This window comes from Coenobita brevimanus, chromosome 103 (genome assembly GCF_032717465.1).
Source record: "Coenobita brevimanus isolate Jiangsu-jjx chromosome 103, ASM3271746v2, whole genome shotgun sequence".
NCBI lineage: Eukaryota > Metazoa > Arthropoda > Malacostraca > Decapoda > Coenobitidae > Coenobita > Coenobita brevimanus.
Genome location: NC_137056.1, coordinates 16845588 through 16862942, shown reverse-complemented (window position 1 = coordinate 16862942; position 17355 = coordinate 16845588). Strand labels below are relative to the sequence as shown.

Sequence of the window (17355 nt, the reverse complement as noted above, 5' to 3'; positions counted from 1 at the left end):
CTGGTTTACCCCTGCCACATCATAAAGGACCCATCCCCTTACCCACACCTGACCTGATCAGCGGATCAGACCAAATGCGGGGGAATATCCCCTCGGGGCCGTGTCACCATATATTCGTTCACAATTTCTCTCCAGTCATCCCTATCACGCGCAGCCACTCTGCCTTGCTCTACAGACATCCCTCTTGAATATTACGCTCTCTTCACACTGTCCATCCATCCTATTCGTGGTCTTCCTCTCAGCTTTACACATCTGATCTAGTTATCTTTTTCACCAATCGCTCTTCATATACATATATATATATATATATATATATATATATATATATATATATATATATATATATATATATATATATATACATGTGTGTGTGTGTGTGTGTGTGTTCCATGTTTATTTAGTACTACATACTAGGATATCACAATATCACGTTTTCTGTACTGTTTTCATATAAATTTGTAATTTCTCAATATATCAATATATTCCATTGTATGTTAGTCTTAACATTTGTGTTATATCAGTTCTTACATGTGGACTTATGTAGTACTTATTTGGGGATCAGGGCTACTTCGAGCATTTCCAGGGCACACTCCATCCCGCCCCCGCCCCCCCATTGAAATGCCTTCCCGTACGCTTATAGGTCCACCTGAACCCCAGCCACACACGTCTAATCACCTTGTTGCTAAACTGATAAGCTACGTCTCTGACAATGCCACCATTACTTCATCTAATTAATTTTCATAATGTCTTATGTACATTTTTTTTTTTTTTTTTCATATTTTTGGCAGCATACCGCTTGGTACCTGTCAGCACTTTCCACAGTACTTGCCAGATGTATTGCATTATCCTCAACTCTCACTCGTCGCTGCCCTTCTCATGCTAATCAAATCTGTCCAGCTTTGACACAGGTTACCTTGGCCACACACGCCTTGACCTAACATAGCCTGACCTGACCTGATCTATCCTAACATAACAAACCAAACCAAAATTTATATTATCACATTTTCCCTAACCTAACCTAACCTAAATTAACCAAATCTAACCTAAGTTCACATTCCCCAAGCAAACCCAACTAAACCCAACCAAACTGAATGTGATCTCACTTGTCCCAGCCTTACCTAACCTAATCACAGCTAACATGATCTCACTTCCCTAGCCTAACCTATCCTACCCTCACCTGCTCTCCGAATGCTGGTTGCTACACTCGCACTTCTTCCCTCTGAAGCCGTCGTTGCACTCACACACACCGCACACCAACTTCCCGGCGCCGCTGCACGTCGGAGAGTTTTCCTCGTTTATAGCCTGCAGTGGAGTGGTCAGAGTTAGGCTTAGTTCAGGACAGTTTGGCTGGGATGAAAGGGTTAGTCTGGGTGAGGAGAGGGCAGGGTGGGAGAGTTAATTTGGGCGAGTAGAGAATTAGATATGGATGGGTGAGGCAGTCTGGATGATGAGAAAGCTGGGTGGGAGGCTTAGTTTGGTTGGGAGGAGAAAGTTGGACTGGGACGGAGAAGTTTTTCTGAGTGAGGAGGGGGTTTGTTGGGGACGGGAGAATTAACTCGAAATAAGAGGAATAGTTAATAAAGGGGCTGAGTACCGAAGGGGTAATCTGAAGAGAGTCACCTTGAGAATATAGTTGTGAACAGTCAGACGGAAATGGAAGACTTACTTTAGGATCTGAGAAATTACGACTGGGACTAAAGAGTCAGTCTTGGGTATATTCAGTGCCTGGAAGTGGGAATGCGAGAGGAAGGGGTTGCGTGGAAAGTGGGCAGGCCAGGTTATGGAAAGTGAGCTGAGACTAGGAGAATAGCAGCTTTACATATTCCTAGCCTAAGATACAGCGAAAAAGAGTCAGTTTAGGCAGAGTTAGCTTGGGCAGAGTTAACTGAGGTAGAGTTAACTTAGATAGAGTTAGCTTGGGCAGAGCTTCGACTGGGGAAGTGAAGAGCTGGGTGTAGAAATTAGGAGGGATTGGAAAGGAGGGAGATGGACTGGTTGAGAAGAGATAAGGAGAGAGGATAGTCGGAGTGTGGAGAGTTTTGTGGTAGAAGAGGTACGGTAGTCTGCGAAGAGTCTGGACAGAAAGCGTCTGTGCAGAAGAAAGATCAAGGGGAAATATATGAAGCCACAGAGAGTGCTGGAAAGTTATTAAAAGATGATGAAAGATCAAGAGATGCATAAAGGTATTCAAAAACGCTAAGATAAGCAGTGAACGATGAGAGGTCAGGAACAGTAAATTAACCCTCTCATGGTCGAGACAACTCTAGTATTCTATTGCGGCTCATTTTTATTCAGCTGAAAGTGAGTCATGGCAGCCTGAGAGTTTAACCCTATCATGGCCATAACACATCTAACATTAAATCCAGCTGACACCACAGGATTCCCTTCATCTGAGTGTCATAAAAGAGCAAGGGTGATAACAAACACTATGAGGGATACTGAGCTAAACTGGCAAAATCGGAGAGGATGAAGCCGAATTAAAGGAAAAAAAAAAGGGGGGGGGAGGGTAACGGAGATCAAGGTACGAAGGTTGAGTGAAAGCAAAAGAGATCCAGACAGAGAGAAGCGAGGGATCCGGCAAAGAAAAAAGGGGGAATCCAGAGAAACAAGAAAAACCCAATATAAGACAAAAGAAAAATATATACAAGAGGGAAATGAAGACGAGACAAATCAATATTAGGGAGAAATAAATACGAGAGCAATAAAGACATGGGAGAAATAAAGACATGAGCAAAAGAAAAAAGGGGAGAAATAAAAAATGAAACAGATGAGACAAAAAAAAAAAGATGAGTGAAATAAAGACAACACAAATGAAGATAAGAGCAATAAATAGGGAAAAACACAACAAAGAAATACAGCGAAAAATAGTGATAAATCCAGTGGAAGACAAGACAGCGACGTAGCAACGGATAAGGAGGGAAGTAAAAAAAAGAAGGGAAAACAATAGAGAAATAATGACAGTAGACAAATCCAAAGGAAGGAATGAAATGACTAAAGACAAGGAAACAGAAATAAGAGTAATATTAACGAAAGAAATAATGACAAGAGATAAATATTAAAGGGAGAACTAATGACAAAAGATAAATATTAATGAGAGAAATAATGACAAGAAAGAAATAATGAAACAGAAATAAAGCCGAACAAGGGATTAAGTGGGGACAAACGCCATACAGGTGGACAGCCGTGGTATTCATCTACGCAAATTTGGCCTGCGAGCCTGTGGCAGATTATCCACCCAGTATTCTGCAATACAAGGCTACTACATCACCCAGGACACTACAGTTACCTCTGCTACTGAAGGTGCACTTTAGGTAATAATTCGGCCTATCAATCCCTCCCAAAATGGGTGGGTAACTCAGTCGAGAGATGCCAACTGCTCACACCAGGATTCGAACCCTGGTGTTATTGGGCCGGCAGCTGGGTAGCCAGCATTACTAAAAACAGCTAATGCGACCAAAGACGAGAGGAATATCAAGCGGAAGACAAAGCAGGAATCTCGACACCTCCGCCTGTCTCGGGGAAAGATTATATATCCCATTGGATCCCAGGGGTGCTGGCCGAGGCACTGCATTGGGGGGGGGGGGTACTAAGCGTCCCACCCTCCGCCTATCGGCTCATAGTCGCGAAGCTCATAGGTCCCTACCCGGGGGTTCCCTACTTTATAAAGACTTGAAAAATCCCAGTTCTGCCCGATACTCGGAACACTGGGCTCCAATGGGATATGGGCCAAATTTTTAGAGTCACGCCCGTATTACGAGTATCATCCTTCATCCCATTCAGGCCGGGAACGTATTTTTTTTCCCCTCCCTCCAGCTGATCTGATTCAGCTCAGGAAAAAACCCTCCTGCTGAATAGATTCAAAACGTCTCTCCAACGCTGAACAAAACTGTCTGATGCGTCCAGAATAAAATGAAACATGGCAGGGGAGTGAAATGGTTAAAACTGAGAGCCATGGAAGGATAACCTCCCAGTTTTTTACGAAAACCACGTTCGTCGACTGTGTAGCCCGCATCGCGTCATGAAGACGATCTTGGAGGCGGAAAAAGCAAAGGGCGTGGTGAGCGGAGGAATGAGTGGGTTGGGAAGGTATAGTGGCGGCGGTGGGGCGGGGCAGAGAGCTATACCCTGTGAATGTAGGCATTGTGGAATTTGTGGTGTGAATGCATTAATTGTTTCTTTCGGAATATCCTCCAAAAGTGAACGTATGGGGGGGAGGGAGTAAAGATACGATCGGGGCGAACAAAAGAACGTTTGGGATGGGCTGAAAATACAGCGGGCTGTGGGCTGGAGTAATAAAGAATACTTTGTCAAAATGGGTATGTAAGACCAATGACTTGATTGTACTAATGGTTTATTTCATAATATCCTCCAAGAATGAAAGTATAAGAGAGGTAACGATGTGGGCGAAGGGGAGAGAACAAAAATGAAATCTTGGTGAAGGCTGGTGAGGATCCATGAGATTACTACTCAGTAATAGGTGCTGGAGGAATAATGGTTTGAATGAAGTGAAAGTTTCTTTTAACGTTTTCGATAAAAGTACACGAACAAGACAAACTGGCATTGCTCTCCTTAGCCTTGTGTCTTGCGACGTGGACAATTATTCCTGAGGTATAAAATGATAATAGAACGTGTCTGACCTTTCTGTATTGTTGCTAACTACAATGTAATGCGGGTTGCAAGCTGATCCCATTGAAAAATTACAGGTGTTCCATAAATGACAGTCAAATCATTGGGGTTTCCTTACACCTTTGCGCGCTCAGTTCTAATGCTAGGGTCGTGTGAAGTTACGTGGGTATGTAGGCACGATCCTAGTTTATCAAGGTCGGTTTTAGAGGAACTGAGAGGACACGAAATCGTTACACTGCATGCCACTCTACTTAACCCATTTAGTGGGTTAGAAAGGCCACACCGATTATCAACCAAGTACTTTAACAACGATGTCAAAATTTGAGGGGTTGTCTTCCCCTTTCCGAGTTTATACTTAACCCCTCCACTACTGACACGTTTCTCCCCCCCCCCCTCTCTCTCTCCACCCTGGTTCAGCCACAAAAATGTTACAGCAGTTGAGTTGCACACTCACTAGACTCAGGTGAACCACGTTTCGAGACACCGGACATCACACCTTCTAACATTTATGCGCAATTACACTTGTTCACCACATTGTATGACGAACATTAAGACTCCAGCATTCATCCAATACACGTTACTACATTCAGAGTTACAGATCACCTCAGAACATCTGCGTAATCACACCCTTCATTTTGCAAAACGAAACACGACAAAGTTTCGATGCATGAGCCCCCACCACCTGCCCCCCACCCCACCCCTCCGTTCCACCTCGCCTCACGGTCATCTTCTGTCAGAGAAACAATGATATCCAATGGTGTTACTATTTGTTTTTCTCTCTACCTTCCACTATACATACGTGACAAACACTTGGATTTGCAGACAAAGTATGACTTGATAGAACATTGTTTTTGTGGGTACTAGATACTGTAGCGGAGGGGAAGCTCTGCTGGGTCTGCCCACTCACTTACTATTACTACAATGTAAACAAACACAGTGGTGCCACGTTTCACCAAAGACACCACACTCTGAACTCGTTAGAAGTGGAGGTAACTGTACGTTAAATATTGTAATATATACGATAAATTCACCTTCGGTACGATGTACAATAGCATTTTTTCATTATCGTACATTTTGTAAGATAATTTTACGATTCCTTCTAAAAGTGTATACTGTGTATATATATATATATATATATATATATATATATATATATATATATATATATATATATATATATATACAGATAGAGAGAGAGAGAGAGAGAGAGAACGGCCAAAGATCAGATCCTTCTCTTTTTTATATTACCTGGCTTCAAACCAAGCTATCAAGAAAGGAATGAAAATGGGTATAAGCCAAGAGGGGCAACATTCGTGTTCGTGATTAAATAATAAAGCATAACATCGTCATAACAAGTCGTACTCTACATTGGAGGGTTCCTCACTACATTATCTTAATGATATACCGGTACTGTGAGTCCTTTCTGGGGAGAGGGCAAGATATAAGAATCTAAGGATAAAAGCGTGCAATGATGTTCCACCCCCCCCCCCCGATAAAAAAAAGATTCAAGCTCAATTTATTTTTCAGCTTCTTAAGATGTTATAATGCAAGCTACTGATGTAAACTACATCGATACTAGAAAGACTTGTTTAGCATACAAGCCAATAACAAGATGAAAAGTGCAAAGTTGTGCTACGACGCCTCCCAGTCCACCTAGAATATGACCTTAGTCTAAATTTCAAATCTGTCAGACTTATAGCATTGCCAGTGCCAGTATTTCAGTCTCAACAAAAATTATTATGTAGATAATTAACAGCTTAAATAAGACTCATACGATATGAAACTGAACACAATTTTACTATTTTCCTTACCAGACAACCACCTTTCCCCATACGGTATCACTCTAGGTAGATAGATAAACAGATAGATATACAATATGTTGGAGTTGTCTCAGTTGTTGGAGGAGTCTGACTGACTAAGCAGTGAGGACTGGGAGGGCAGTGCCGAGGAATAGAGGTGGACTGGTCTGTCAACAGTCAACTTGTCAAGTGTGAGCTGTGAAGTGTAATAATTTAATTCATTTATATTCAATAGTGAAAGCTTTACCCTTGTTTTGTAGTAAAAACAGTCTAATATACTACTAATAATAACTGAACTATATATTTTAGTTTTACTATAACTATAATATAATATATCCCATTCATTAGACAATTTCCAAGCTTCATAAAGTCACCTGTTGTTAGTCAGAATAGAGTAAATAAAGATATAATTGTACTGGATAACCAGAGATGATTTTTAACCCCTTGATTATGAACTATATCACCCTAAACTTAATACAAGAAGCGGTGCCAAGGCACAGTAAACCCGTCCCCGGCAGTCATTTTAGTGCTTACGTATAAACACAACAGGATATCTAGTCAAAGATGTCACATCATATTTGGAGTATATTGGGTGAAAATTGACTATTTTATGCCCATATGAAATTTTAGGCCCGACCCACCTAACATTGACTCTCCTACCGCTAACTGCGGGGTGATCCCCCTGATGTAATGAGGCATGTTATAGGATGTAGATTTGACAGATACACATTTAGGTTTTGGTTTCATGTCGATATGACAAATTTGAAAGGCGTTATGGCGATTTTTTTTTTTTTTTTTTTTTTTTTCCATTTTTTGGGCCTACAGCCTGGGCGTTGGCCCAAATTTTTATCAGGTGATCAGAAGGTCATAGCCCATCTCCCTGTAATTTAAGTCAAAATCGCACCAGTAGTTTTTGTGTAAAGTTGTTAACAGACAGACAGAGAGACAAACAAACAGACAGACAAACAAAAAAAACGAGTGAAAACATTATCCGTCCCCGAGCCCCTCTGAGGTGGGGACGGGTAATAATCCTGTAATGGTATACAGAATAAAATGAAGCTGATGCCGGGGTAATGAAAGGATAAAAATGGTTTGCCATTGCGTTTCTGCATATGCAGAACTGCTAATTTCAAGAATTTTGGAGATTTGCAGTTGCGGAAGGCAGTTTTTTAAGTCTGCGGATTTACGTTGCGGATGTGAATTTTCTTTTGCGGTGCCCACCTCTGATATATATATATATATATATATATATATATATATATATATATATATATATATATATATATATATAGATAGATAGATAGATAGATAGATAAATAGATAGATAGATAGATGGATTGTTTGACTGATTGATTGACTGATTAATTGATTAATTGATTGTATGATTGATTTATTGATTAACTGAGACTTAGATATAGGTATGAAATAGGTAGGGTATATTCTTGCCATTTCCAGATCATTTTATTAATCTTTTTGGAGACGTCTTGAGGTGAAGAGATAAACACAGTCTGCACCTAACCTCTGCAGTTTCATAAGTTTATCCCAGGCTGCATATATGCAACTGGAGAGAGAAACAATAAAATGAAAATAAAAGTAACAACACTGTCACCATTTCATTCCGATAATGTATTATGTACAGAACATATTTAGTATTCTGCTACTGCAACACCACATGATTTTATTCACCGCTGGAAGAAAATTTCGAACTGGAAGAATTAAATTATGTGTTCATCAAGGCCATCACTACTGACTGTCTGTCCAAAGTGCGTGTGATGGTAGCAAGAATAAAACAAATATGGTTGCCCGGGCTGAAGGGGTTAATAAGAGAGGTTAGTGTATATGTGTTACTGTAAAGCTTTGTTTGCTGGGTTCACTTGTATATCAACTACATTCTAAACAGCCGTGAAAATGAATATATATACTATCAGCCTTCACTACCAAGTTTTAGAAGTGGTGAATGCTATTCCAAAATAAAGCTGCCTTCCTCCCCTCTTATTTTATCCGTCCGTCTATCGTCCAACCTTTTTTTCCTCCTTGCTCCATCGGAACCGTAGGACCCCTGAGCTAGGCTACTTAGTCCCAGCGTTTGAGCCAAGGGCGACCAACCTCACACTTCCGTGAGTGGCAATAATGTGAGCAATAATTTCCAACTAACCCTCGGATATAAGCCTTTAGATACCCAGTGCGGTTGTACCGTCTTAATAAATTGTTTATCTCACACATCTTATTTTGAGGACGCAATGGATTAACGATGAAACCTGGAACATATTGTACGTACATAGTTTTACGCTTACATTGAAATCAAATTTTTTGTGCATTTTCTTAAAACTCCGACACCTCACATTTGGGGATTACAGTCGTGCAGAGATGTACTTTAGAACGCCGCAGGTCTCTCTCTCAGATGAATACGGCTGTGTACACCATATGTCAGTACACAGTTTCTATTGGTGACAGTGGTAGTATCAAAGCTGATAGTCGTGTACACATTAGCGAAACAGTGATAGGGGCATTGTTGTAAACATTCCTGGCAGATGTTGCACACAGTTTTTGCTACACAAGTCGTTTTGGCACCAATGTTGGTATGCTAGAGACATACAAATCTGTGACTGTGGCAGCTTTTTCCCATCTGTAGCCAACACCAGTGGTTATTAGCGTTGTTACTTAACCCTTGTATGTCAGACCGAGCAGACCCGTCACCCGCAGGTAAGCCACTGCTTCCACAAGACGTTGCTACAGCACAGTACATACGCTGTGCAGAGGTTTAGCCTACGTCTTGGAAGGAAGCCGCAGTTGCCTTCTCCACCAATAGTACACAGCGCAACCACTCTAGGTTTCACGACTCCACATCAGAACTCACTGTTACCCACCCGCCAGTACTGTCTACATTACACGTATCAGTTAGAGACGGTATTATGTTCCGAACACTGTGTCACATTGCAGTGAATCCAGGAATTTCGTGGCAGTATCACAATACTTTTATCAATACTGTATGTCAGCAAAGTTACCAACAATATTATCCCTGGATCCATAACAACACTGCGGTCTTTATGACATTATTAGAACCATTTTGTTTGGACGACATTAAGCACAGCAACCGTTCACACAGAGGCAGGCCACACTGTCTCCAACCATGTTACCGACAGTGTTGTTGTCGTGCCGACTGTCCTCGTTTATACAATGTACTTAGAGAGACTGACCGGATCATCGCAGCCGCAGGTGCACTGGACCTCTATCTCGAGGATGAGACTGTCCTGGAGGGTCTTCACTTCCACATAGCGCGTCTCACTGTTGTCTGTGGGGCACTCCGTTACCTGAAGGAACAGTGAGCAAGGGGTCTCAGGGTCAGATTAGGTTAGAGTAGATTAAATAATTAGCCAGCTAACACACACAGTACAGTAGGTACATAATATCTTGGTTATATCTGCCATAAAGTCAATTGGAGCCTTTCATACAAGAGGCTTGAGTGTTCCTATTATACTAACCCCTTAACTAGTAGACGTTCATCAAACCTCGATAAAATCCCTAGACTGAAGAGTTACTGAAATGGTGTTGATGTTCTCAAGATCATATTAACCACATCGGTATAATGAAAGCGCACTGGACCCACCTGGCACATGAGGAATAAGTTTCTGAGAGATACACAGAGTTGGATATAGCACTTGGAAAAAGTGGAGGCGTGATTCCTAGTGGAATTTCCACGAGTCTGAATTCATGCTGAGTCATTACTCAGTTTCTCAGAATTAATTATTAAAAATCTCATTTTCAGTTAAACTATTCTATGGTAATATGTAAGATATCTATAGCTCATAATTTGGTAAATTATCTTGCATTTTCATTGTAAGTAATCATTGGTGTGCCGATAATAGGGGTGATGGGGAAGCGTACGCTCCGTTCCAAATCCGTACCTGGTAAAAATGATATAACAAGGTAAAGTAGCTAGTTTACGGCATCCACACAAGTACTCTTCACTGCAAGTAATGTTATTAACTCAAGCATCACTTTACCCACTACTACTTCCATTTCAGTAATTCAGACGTAGTTCCAACCTCAGCATATATTGATTCCGGTTCATATACCTGTGCCTCAAAGGCGACTCGCATCACTATAAGCCCTGCCTCAGTAATTCAGATTTTATGGGCAGCATTCACAATGACGTGAAGAGCAGCACTTCCACTCCACCATGAGCGCACCCACTTAGCCTCTTTATCATTTTCTTCTCCTAAGCTCCTTCCTCCTCCCCCTCTTCTCCTCTCCTCCTTCTTTCATTCCTCTTTCACCTCTTATTCTTCAGCCATACCATTTCTCCCACTCTTACTTTCCCCTGCTCCCCACTCACCCAGTCTAGTACCCACCGTCACTTCAAGTCTGAACTGAATCGCATCGTCGGTCTTGACTCCCCTGCACTCTTTGGTGGGTATAGACGGCCCGTCACCCTTGCAGCGGGAGAAGTACTGGATGTTCACACCGTCATCGTCACTGCTGTTGTCACTTAGCCGCACCACAGAGGACAGTCTCTGTGGGAGGAATTAAGAATATAAGAAAAAATTACTCCTCAAGGCAAATTAATCCATAGTATCCAGCTCCTGGCCACGGTATGATTAGATTACAAGAACAGGATAAGGAGAGGAAAGACGAAGGCTCCCCCCGCCAACCAAAACCATCAGTTGGTGTGCAGGACCTAGACAGCGTGTACTCCAGCTGGCGAGCGTCGCCAGAGGTGTGAGCGACCTAGGGGATCTATGCACATGGATCACCAAGCTTATGGGATTCACGTGTTTTGTTTCGCTGGACTAGATTAAGTTCTGTCTCTAGGGGGTTCCCAAATAAGAAAAGACTATTTAAGATTTTACTGTATCACAGATTCCATTCAGTTCGAAATAATTTGACACAATAAAAAAAAAAAATCGTGTTTAATATAGGCCAAACTAGGAACTGGAATAAGTTATAGTTCACTATCGATGACATACTTTTAAGCAATACTTAAAATGAACTTACCGTATAAAACACTGAAAGGCCTCGTATCACCCCACATGGACGATTCCCTCTTGAACTATTTGGCAAATTATATTTAAAAGTTATCTTATGTAGTCCGAATATTTGCCTTCGCATTCACGTTCACAGATATCCACATATTTTTTTCGATATTCGCATTTACATTTGCATTCGTATATTATCATGTGAATATTTTGCAAATAATGATGGTACTGTATAAAGTATATAGAAAATCAAATAAAGTATTAAAAGCATAAGTTGAACAAGTGTTTGAGGTTAGTGTTGCCACCCAAGCAGCTGCGCCAAGCAAGCTAGGGCTGCAGCATGCATCATGCAGTTCTGCCAGATTCCCAGAAGTGTGAATTTCTCCAGATTTTTTGGCTAATGACAGATTTTCGGAATTTCTCATTAAAAAATTATTAATCTCCAAATTTTTAGCTCATAACCGGAAAAAGTACTTCAAATTTCAAGAATTTCTGAGAGAGAGAGAGAGAGAGAGAGAGAGAGAGAGAGAGAGAGAGAATGCCTGTCTGACGTGATTTGTCCTGGGTCCGTTCGATGTTGGTCCAAGATGCATCTGATATCCTTGGTGATGCATGTAAGAGTTGGGTCCTCGTCCCGCATCCTGGTAACATAAGGTAGAAAACTGATTGAAATTTGTTCATTCAATTTTTTATGGGTGAAACTCTTATAATGAAATAATATTATTTCGTTCAAAAAAATATGAACATCTCAGGTTTCTATGTCATCAAACAGAATATTCACATTCGCATTCATATTCACGAACACTGTACTGAACATTCATAATTGCTTTCGCGTTCGCATTCGCGAATGTTGAAAAATACACATTCGGACCATCACTAATATATATATATATATATATATATATATATATATATATATATATATATATATATATATATATATATCATGGTTGGTATTGATTAAATCAAATTGAGTTAATCATGTGATTAAATCATTGATTTTTTTGCTAACTAAAACTTTTTATTATTTAATGATTTTTTTTATTTTTTAATCTAAAAGTTAACAAAAATAAAATCTGAAGGTTTATAAAAGTTGTGTATAACTTTGTGTTGGCATTCATTTATTCAGATATTTAACATTAAGTTAGCAGATTCGGGAGAATGGTGCCATTAGAAATTGCTACACTGTATGACAGAAAAAACATTTTTACATTTGTGTAACTAAGAATTGAAATTTTTTGTACATCTGAAATAATGAGCCATAAATCAAAACTTGGAAATATGGTCAGCTTTGGAATATACTGTCTTGATTACCACTGGCAACTCAGCCTTAACCATTAGTGTACAGACAGGACTTGAACAGGTATGTATCTGGATTCTGGGCAGTGGCTTTCAGCCTGAACCATCAGTGGATAGACAGGACATGAAGTTAACAGTATTCAGTATACTGCTTTTGAAATATTACCCATATAATAAACAGGAAAAATAAATAAAACGAAATCAAATAGTTTGAATAAAAAAAAAATAATAATTTTTTGGACTTTTAAAAAAATCAAAATATCACCAACCCTGATATATATCTATATCTATCTATCTATCGATATGGTACAGTGGTAAAGTGTGCGTTTTCGTGCACTGAAGAACGAGGGTTCGCACCCCGCCAGGGTAATAAACTTTGGGAGCGTTCTTTTGGCCACGTACTGCATTGGCGGACATCAGGGGTGCTGTGGTTGAACCAGTATCTCATACTATAAAGTATGCTTGCACCCAGTCGGCTTGCGTGGACCGATTACACTTGGTTCACAGACTACACACACATCCAAAGCCACTCCAACACTACAATTACACTTACAAGCACTTCTCACCCTACATACAATCTCTACCAGACAGCCTAAGCCACTTGGTAGAGATACATTGGCTGTATCGTTCCCGCTTCGGTTGGGATAGGCCGGTCCTGCAGTGGGCACTCAAACGGCTGATGAGATGAAATTCATATATATATATATATATATATATATATATATATATATATATATATATATATATATATATATATATATATATATATATATATATATATATATATATATATATATATACACATATATATATATATATATATATATATATATATATATATATATATATACTGTGTATATATATATATATATATATATATATATATATATATATATATATATATATAAAGCAGTCCTTCAGTCACGCCCAAACCAAGGGCCAAAGACCCCCAGACCCAAATATATTCTGAATCAGGGTGACCCACAGATGGTTTTAGGGGGGTCAAAATTTAGATCTGGGTCATTTGAGGTCAATGGTAGAGTGTTTGCTTTTTTGGCCCAGGCAACTCTGGGTACTCCTGCTGCCCAATTTTTGGCATGGAAACTCACATGACCTCCAGTTCGGGCATAGGCTGTGCAAGGTTGACATCCGAGGTCATTTGAAGTCACCGGTAATGCATGCTCAAACGACTGGACCCAGCAGCCCAGTTTTTGGCATGGAGACTCGCATGACCTCTCCTTCGGACATACGCTATGTGAGATTGATCTCTGGGGTCATTTGAGGTCACTGGGCAGAGGTCATTTGAGGTCACCAGTAATAGCAAACAAGTGCACACAAATACTGTGCGTTTGTCTGCGAAAGCTGAAGTAGAAAGTTCCTGGACCTCTTATAATCCCTCTTCAAAAGCCTAAGAGGTACTATCACGATCCAAAGTTTCTTTACCCCCCTGAGTGGAGGAAGGTCGAAGCCAAGGTTAAAGAAATGACGGGCCACCGAACACAGGCCAGTTCATCATGGAGGGGTTCACTAACCTGAAGCTTAGGATAATAAGAATCACCCGGATGAAACACACGAGCCTATTTATGAATCTCGGTATCATGAACCATTATTAGTCTTGTATACTGGCAGAGTCCGATCATCTGGTCTTGCTACAACCTTGGCTTCGACCTTCTTCCACTCAAGGGGTAAAGAAACTTTGAATCGTGATAGTACATGGTCTTTCTGGAGCAGAAAGACTGAACTAGAACATATAGGATTAGAGTGTTAGCCTTTTTGGCCCGTGCAACGCCGGGTACCCCTGCTAGTATACACACACACACACACACACACACACACACACACACACACACACACACACACATACACACACACACACACACACACACACACACACACACACACACACACACATATATATATATATATATATATATATATATATATATATGTGTGTGTGTGTGTGTGTGTTTAAAATGTGTGTGTGTGTGTGTGTGTGTGTGTGTAAAATGTGTGTGTGTGTGTGTGTGTGTGTGTAAAATGTGTGTGTGTGTGTGTGTGTGTGTGTGTGTGTGTGTGTGTGTGTAAAATGTGTGTGTGTGTGTGTGTGTGTGTGTGTAAAATGTGTGTGTGTGTGTGTGTGTGTGTAGATAGACAGTCAGATAGCTATAGACAGATTAAGGTATGAACTGTACTCGTTATATAGAAACTCTGTGTAGACGAGGATTTTGTCTGATTTTTCTCTTACCTCGCCGGGGGCGGAATCCAGCGAGGTATTGTTGTTCATCGAGTCTGTTTGTTTCCTTGTTTCTGTGTTTGTTAGCAACGTTACGGAGAAACGGCAAAATGAAATTACATGAAACTCTCAGGCTATGTGGGTACTGGTCCCAAAAGGAAGTGATTAAATTTTGGAGGTAATCGAGTGATCCTGAAAGGTCAAAATCAAAGTCACGGTTTTCAGAGGGCTATAACTTGAAACAGGTTGAAGATAGAGACATTTACCATTGTCAGTAAACTGGAATTTCCATACGGGCTTTCACTTGGCACCAAGACCTTTGACCTTAAGCAACGCTGCAGGGTCAGACTCAAGGTCGCGGATATTCAGGGGGCTTCCTGTATAACTCGAAACTGGTTGAAGATGCATATTTACTATTATCAATAGATAGGAAGTCCCATATGGGTTTTTAATTGGTATCCTGACCTTTGACCTTAAGTGACCTTGAAAGGTCAAACTTAGAGTCATGGATATTCAAGGGACTATAACTCGAAACTGGTTGTAGATAGATATATTTGCTGTCGTCAGGATATAGGAAGTCTTATATGGGCTTTCATCTGACATCATGACCTTTGACCTTGAGTGGTCGGGCGAGGTTTGTTGTGCCTGGCATCACTTGTTATTTATTTATTTATTATTTTTTTTTTTTACAGTCGTGTAGCAGGTTTGCAGATAATGAAAGCCTCATCCAGCATACAGTAAGCTCCATGTGGCTTATTGTGCATGACCAGAAACTTGCTCTTTTTTTTTTTGCATGTGTACCTTTGGTGACTCAGTGTGTATACTGTCTTGGAGAAAGAATGGGGCTAACTAATGTGCCGTTTCAGGAACTAGCCAAAGTTACCTGCCTACTTTGTTCACACTAAATTGGTCAGCAACCGAATTGCCTGGTTTGTTTGCAATCCCATAGCGAAGCATTCGTAAGTTAAACGTGCTGGTATTTAAATAATATGTACTGAGTTTTCTTTGACCTATAAAGATATTCACCAGTTAGGACAAACGTTTCTAAAAAGTTAACAAGAATCAACATAAATTATTACTGAAGTATCTAGCAATACTAAAATGATCAGGCTGTGTCTACATGATGACAGTAACAGCATTGTGAGGAACAACTGCCGAAATGGGAATCATCTTTGTGGGAATCGTGTGCGTGGCAAACATTCTTCAGTCTGGAAGTTGTCGTAGTGGGACTAAACCCAAGGTGTGGGTCTAGCGATTTTTCAGGACAGACCGAGCAGGATTTTCATCTTTTCGTACTTATTTGTACGGTGTATAAATGCCATCAGTACTGATGGCAGTTAATATTACTGCAGTGCTTATATGGGTTAAATTAGCAGTATGAAATTGTTTTTAGTAAGGATACCCTACCTGCGGTTGCTGCTATACCTTTCTGCCTTTAATTCCTTGCTGCCCATCCGTCATAATATTTATACGGTACTTGTTGCTTTATTCCCTATTGATGAAAAATATTTTCAGCGGTAAGGAGACATGGTAGATTTTATCTTTTTCTTTTACACATGGCAAAAAAAAAGGGGGGGGGAAGAGAACGAGTTTCAAAATTCTTCCGGTGCAAAAGTAAATATTTTTCTCTATCTTTTAATCCGTATTATATTTGTAAATAAGCCACTACATCCTGCTAGACTGAAAATACTGATTTGGAAATTTTGAACCCGGTATTACTCTTGCCAGTCGTTTAGCCAGTGAGAATACAAGGCTATGACAAAAGTTTGGCACTGGATCTCCAAGGAGCTAAAGAGCTCCGACTCTGGCCATATTGTCGGGATTCTTTCATTATATTTCATTCACTGAGAGTCCTCTGGCTTATACTAAGTCGTCTATAGATTTTTCTTAATGGAAAACCGGCCAAATGCAGCGTAGTAACTGCATGTCTTTGAGTAACAATTAAAAGTTTCCATTCGTGACGTCGATGAGCCGTTTAAAATGGCCTACTAATTTACACAACCTTCCTAATTTCTGTCGTCGTCCGTGAGGACAACAGACACGGAAGTAGATGACTTTAAATTATTTACTAGTAATCTATCAAAAGTTATTTTTTAAATAATAATCGCTGGTTTTAACTGTTTATTGAAACACTTTTCTTTCCAGTCTTTCGTTGCTAAAGTTACTGTGGTGATTACCATACTATATTTTAACACTGCAAATTATTCCTGGCTGTCCATGAGCGATAGTTCTGATGTCAGTTCCGTCTGAGGATTTCTTATTACCGTATCACACGAATTACTTCCTACAATTGTGAAATGCACAAGTACTTTGGCATTTCTATTACAGTTTTACAAAATACGTTTCTTCTTGTAAGGATATAAGGAAAAATATGTGCATTGTCACTGACCGAAATCTTCTGAATACTCTGCCATCACTTCTT

General features: G+C 40.2%; 1 protein-coding gene across 2 annotated transcripts in view; it reads right to left on the bottom strand.

Moving 5' to 3' along the window:
• LOC145415692 (integrin beta pat-3-like) overlaps nucleotides 1–17355 on the bottom strand; it is a 111067-nt gene that overhangs the window by 40351 nt on the left and 53361 nt on the right. For both annotated transcript variants that reach the window (XM_080284907.1, XM_080284908.1), the window contains exons 8-10: nucleotides 10778–10939; nucleotides 9623–9736; nucleotides 1178–1302 (exon numbers count right to left, since the gene is read on the bottom strand). In XM_080284907.1, coding sequence (XP_080141033.1) covers nucleotides 1178–1302; nucleotides 9623–9736; nucleotides 10778–10939 — 401 coding nt within the window. The remainder of the gene's footprint in view (nucleotides 1–1177; nucleotides 1303–9622; nucleotides 9737–10777; nucleotides 10940–17355) is intronic.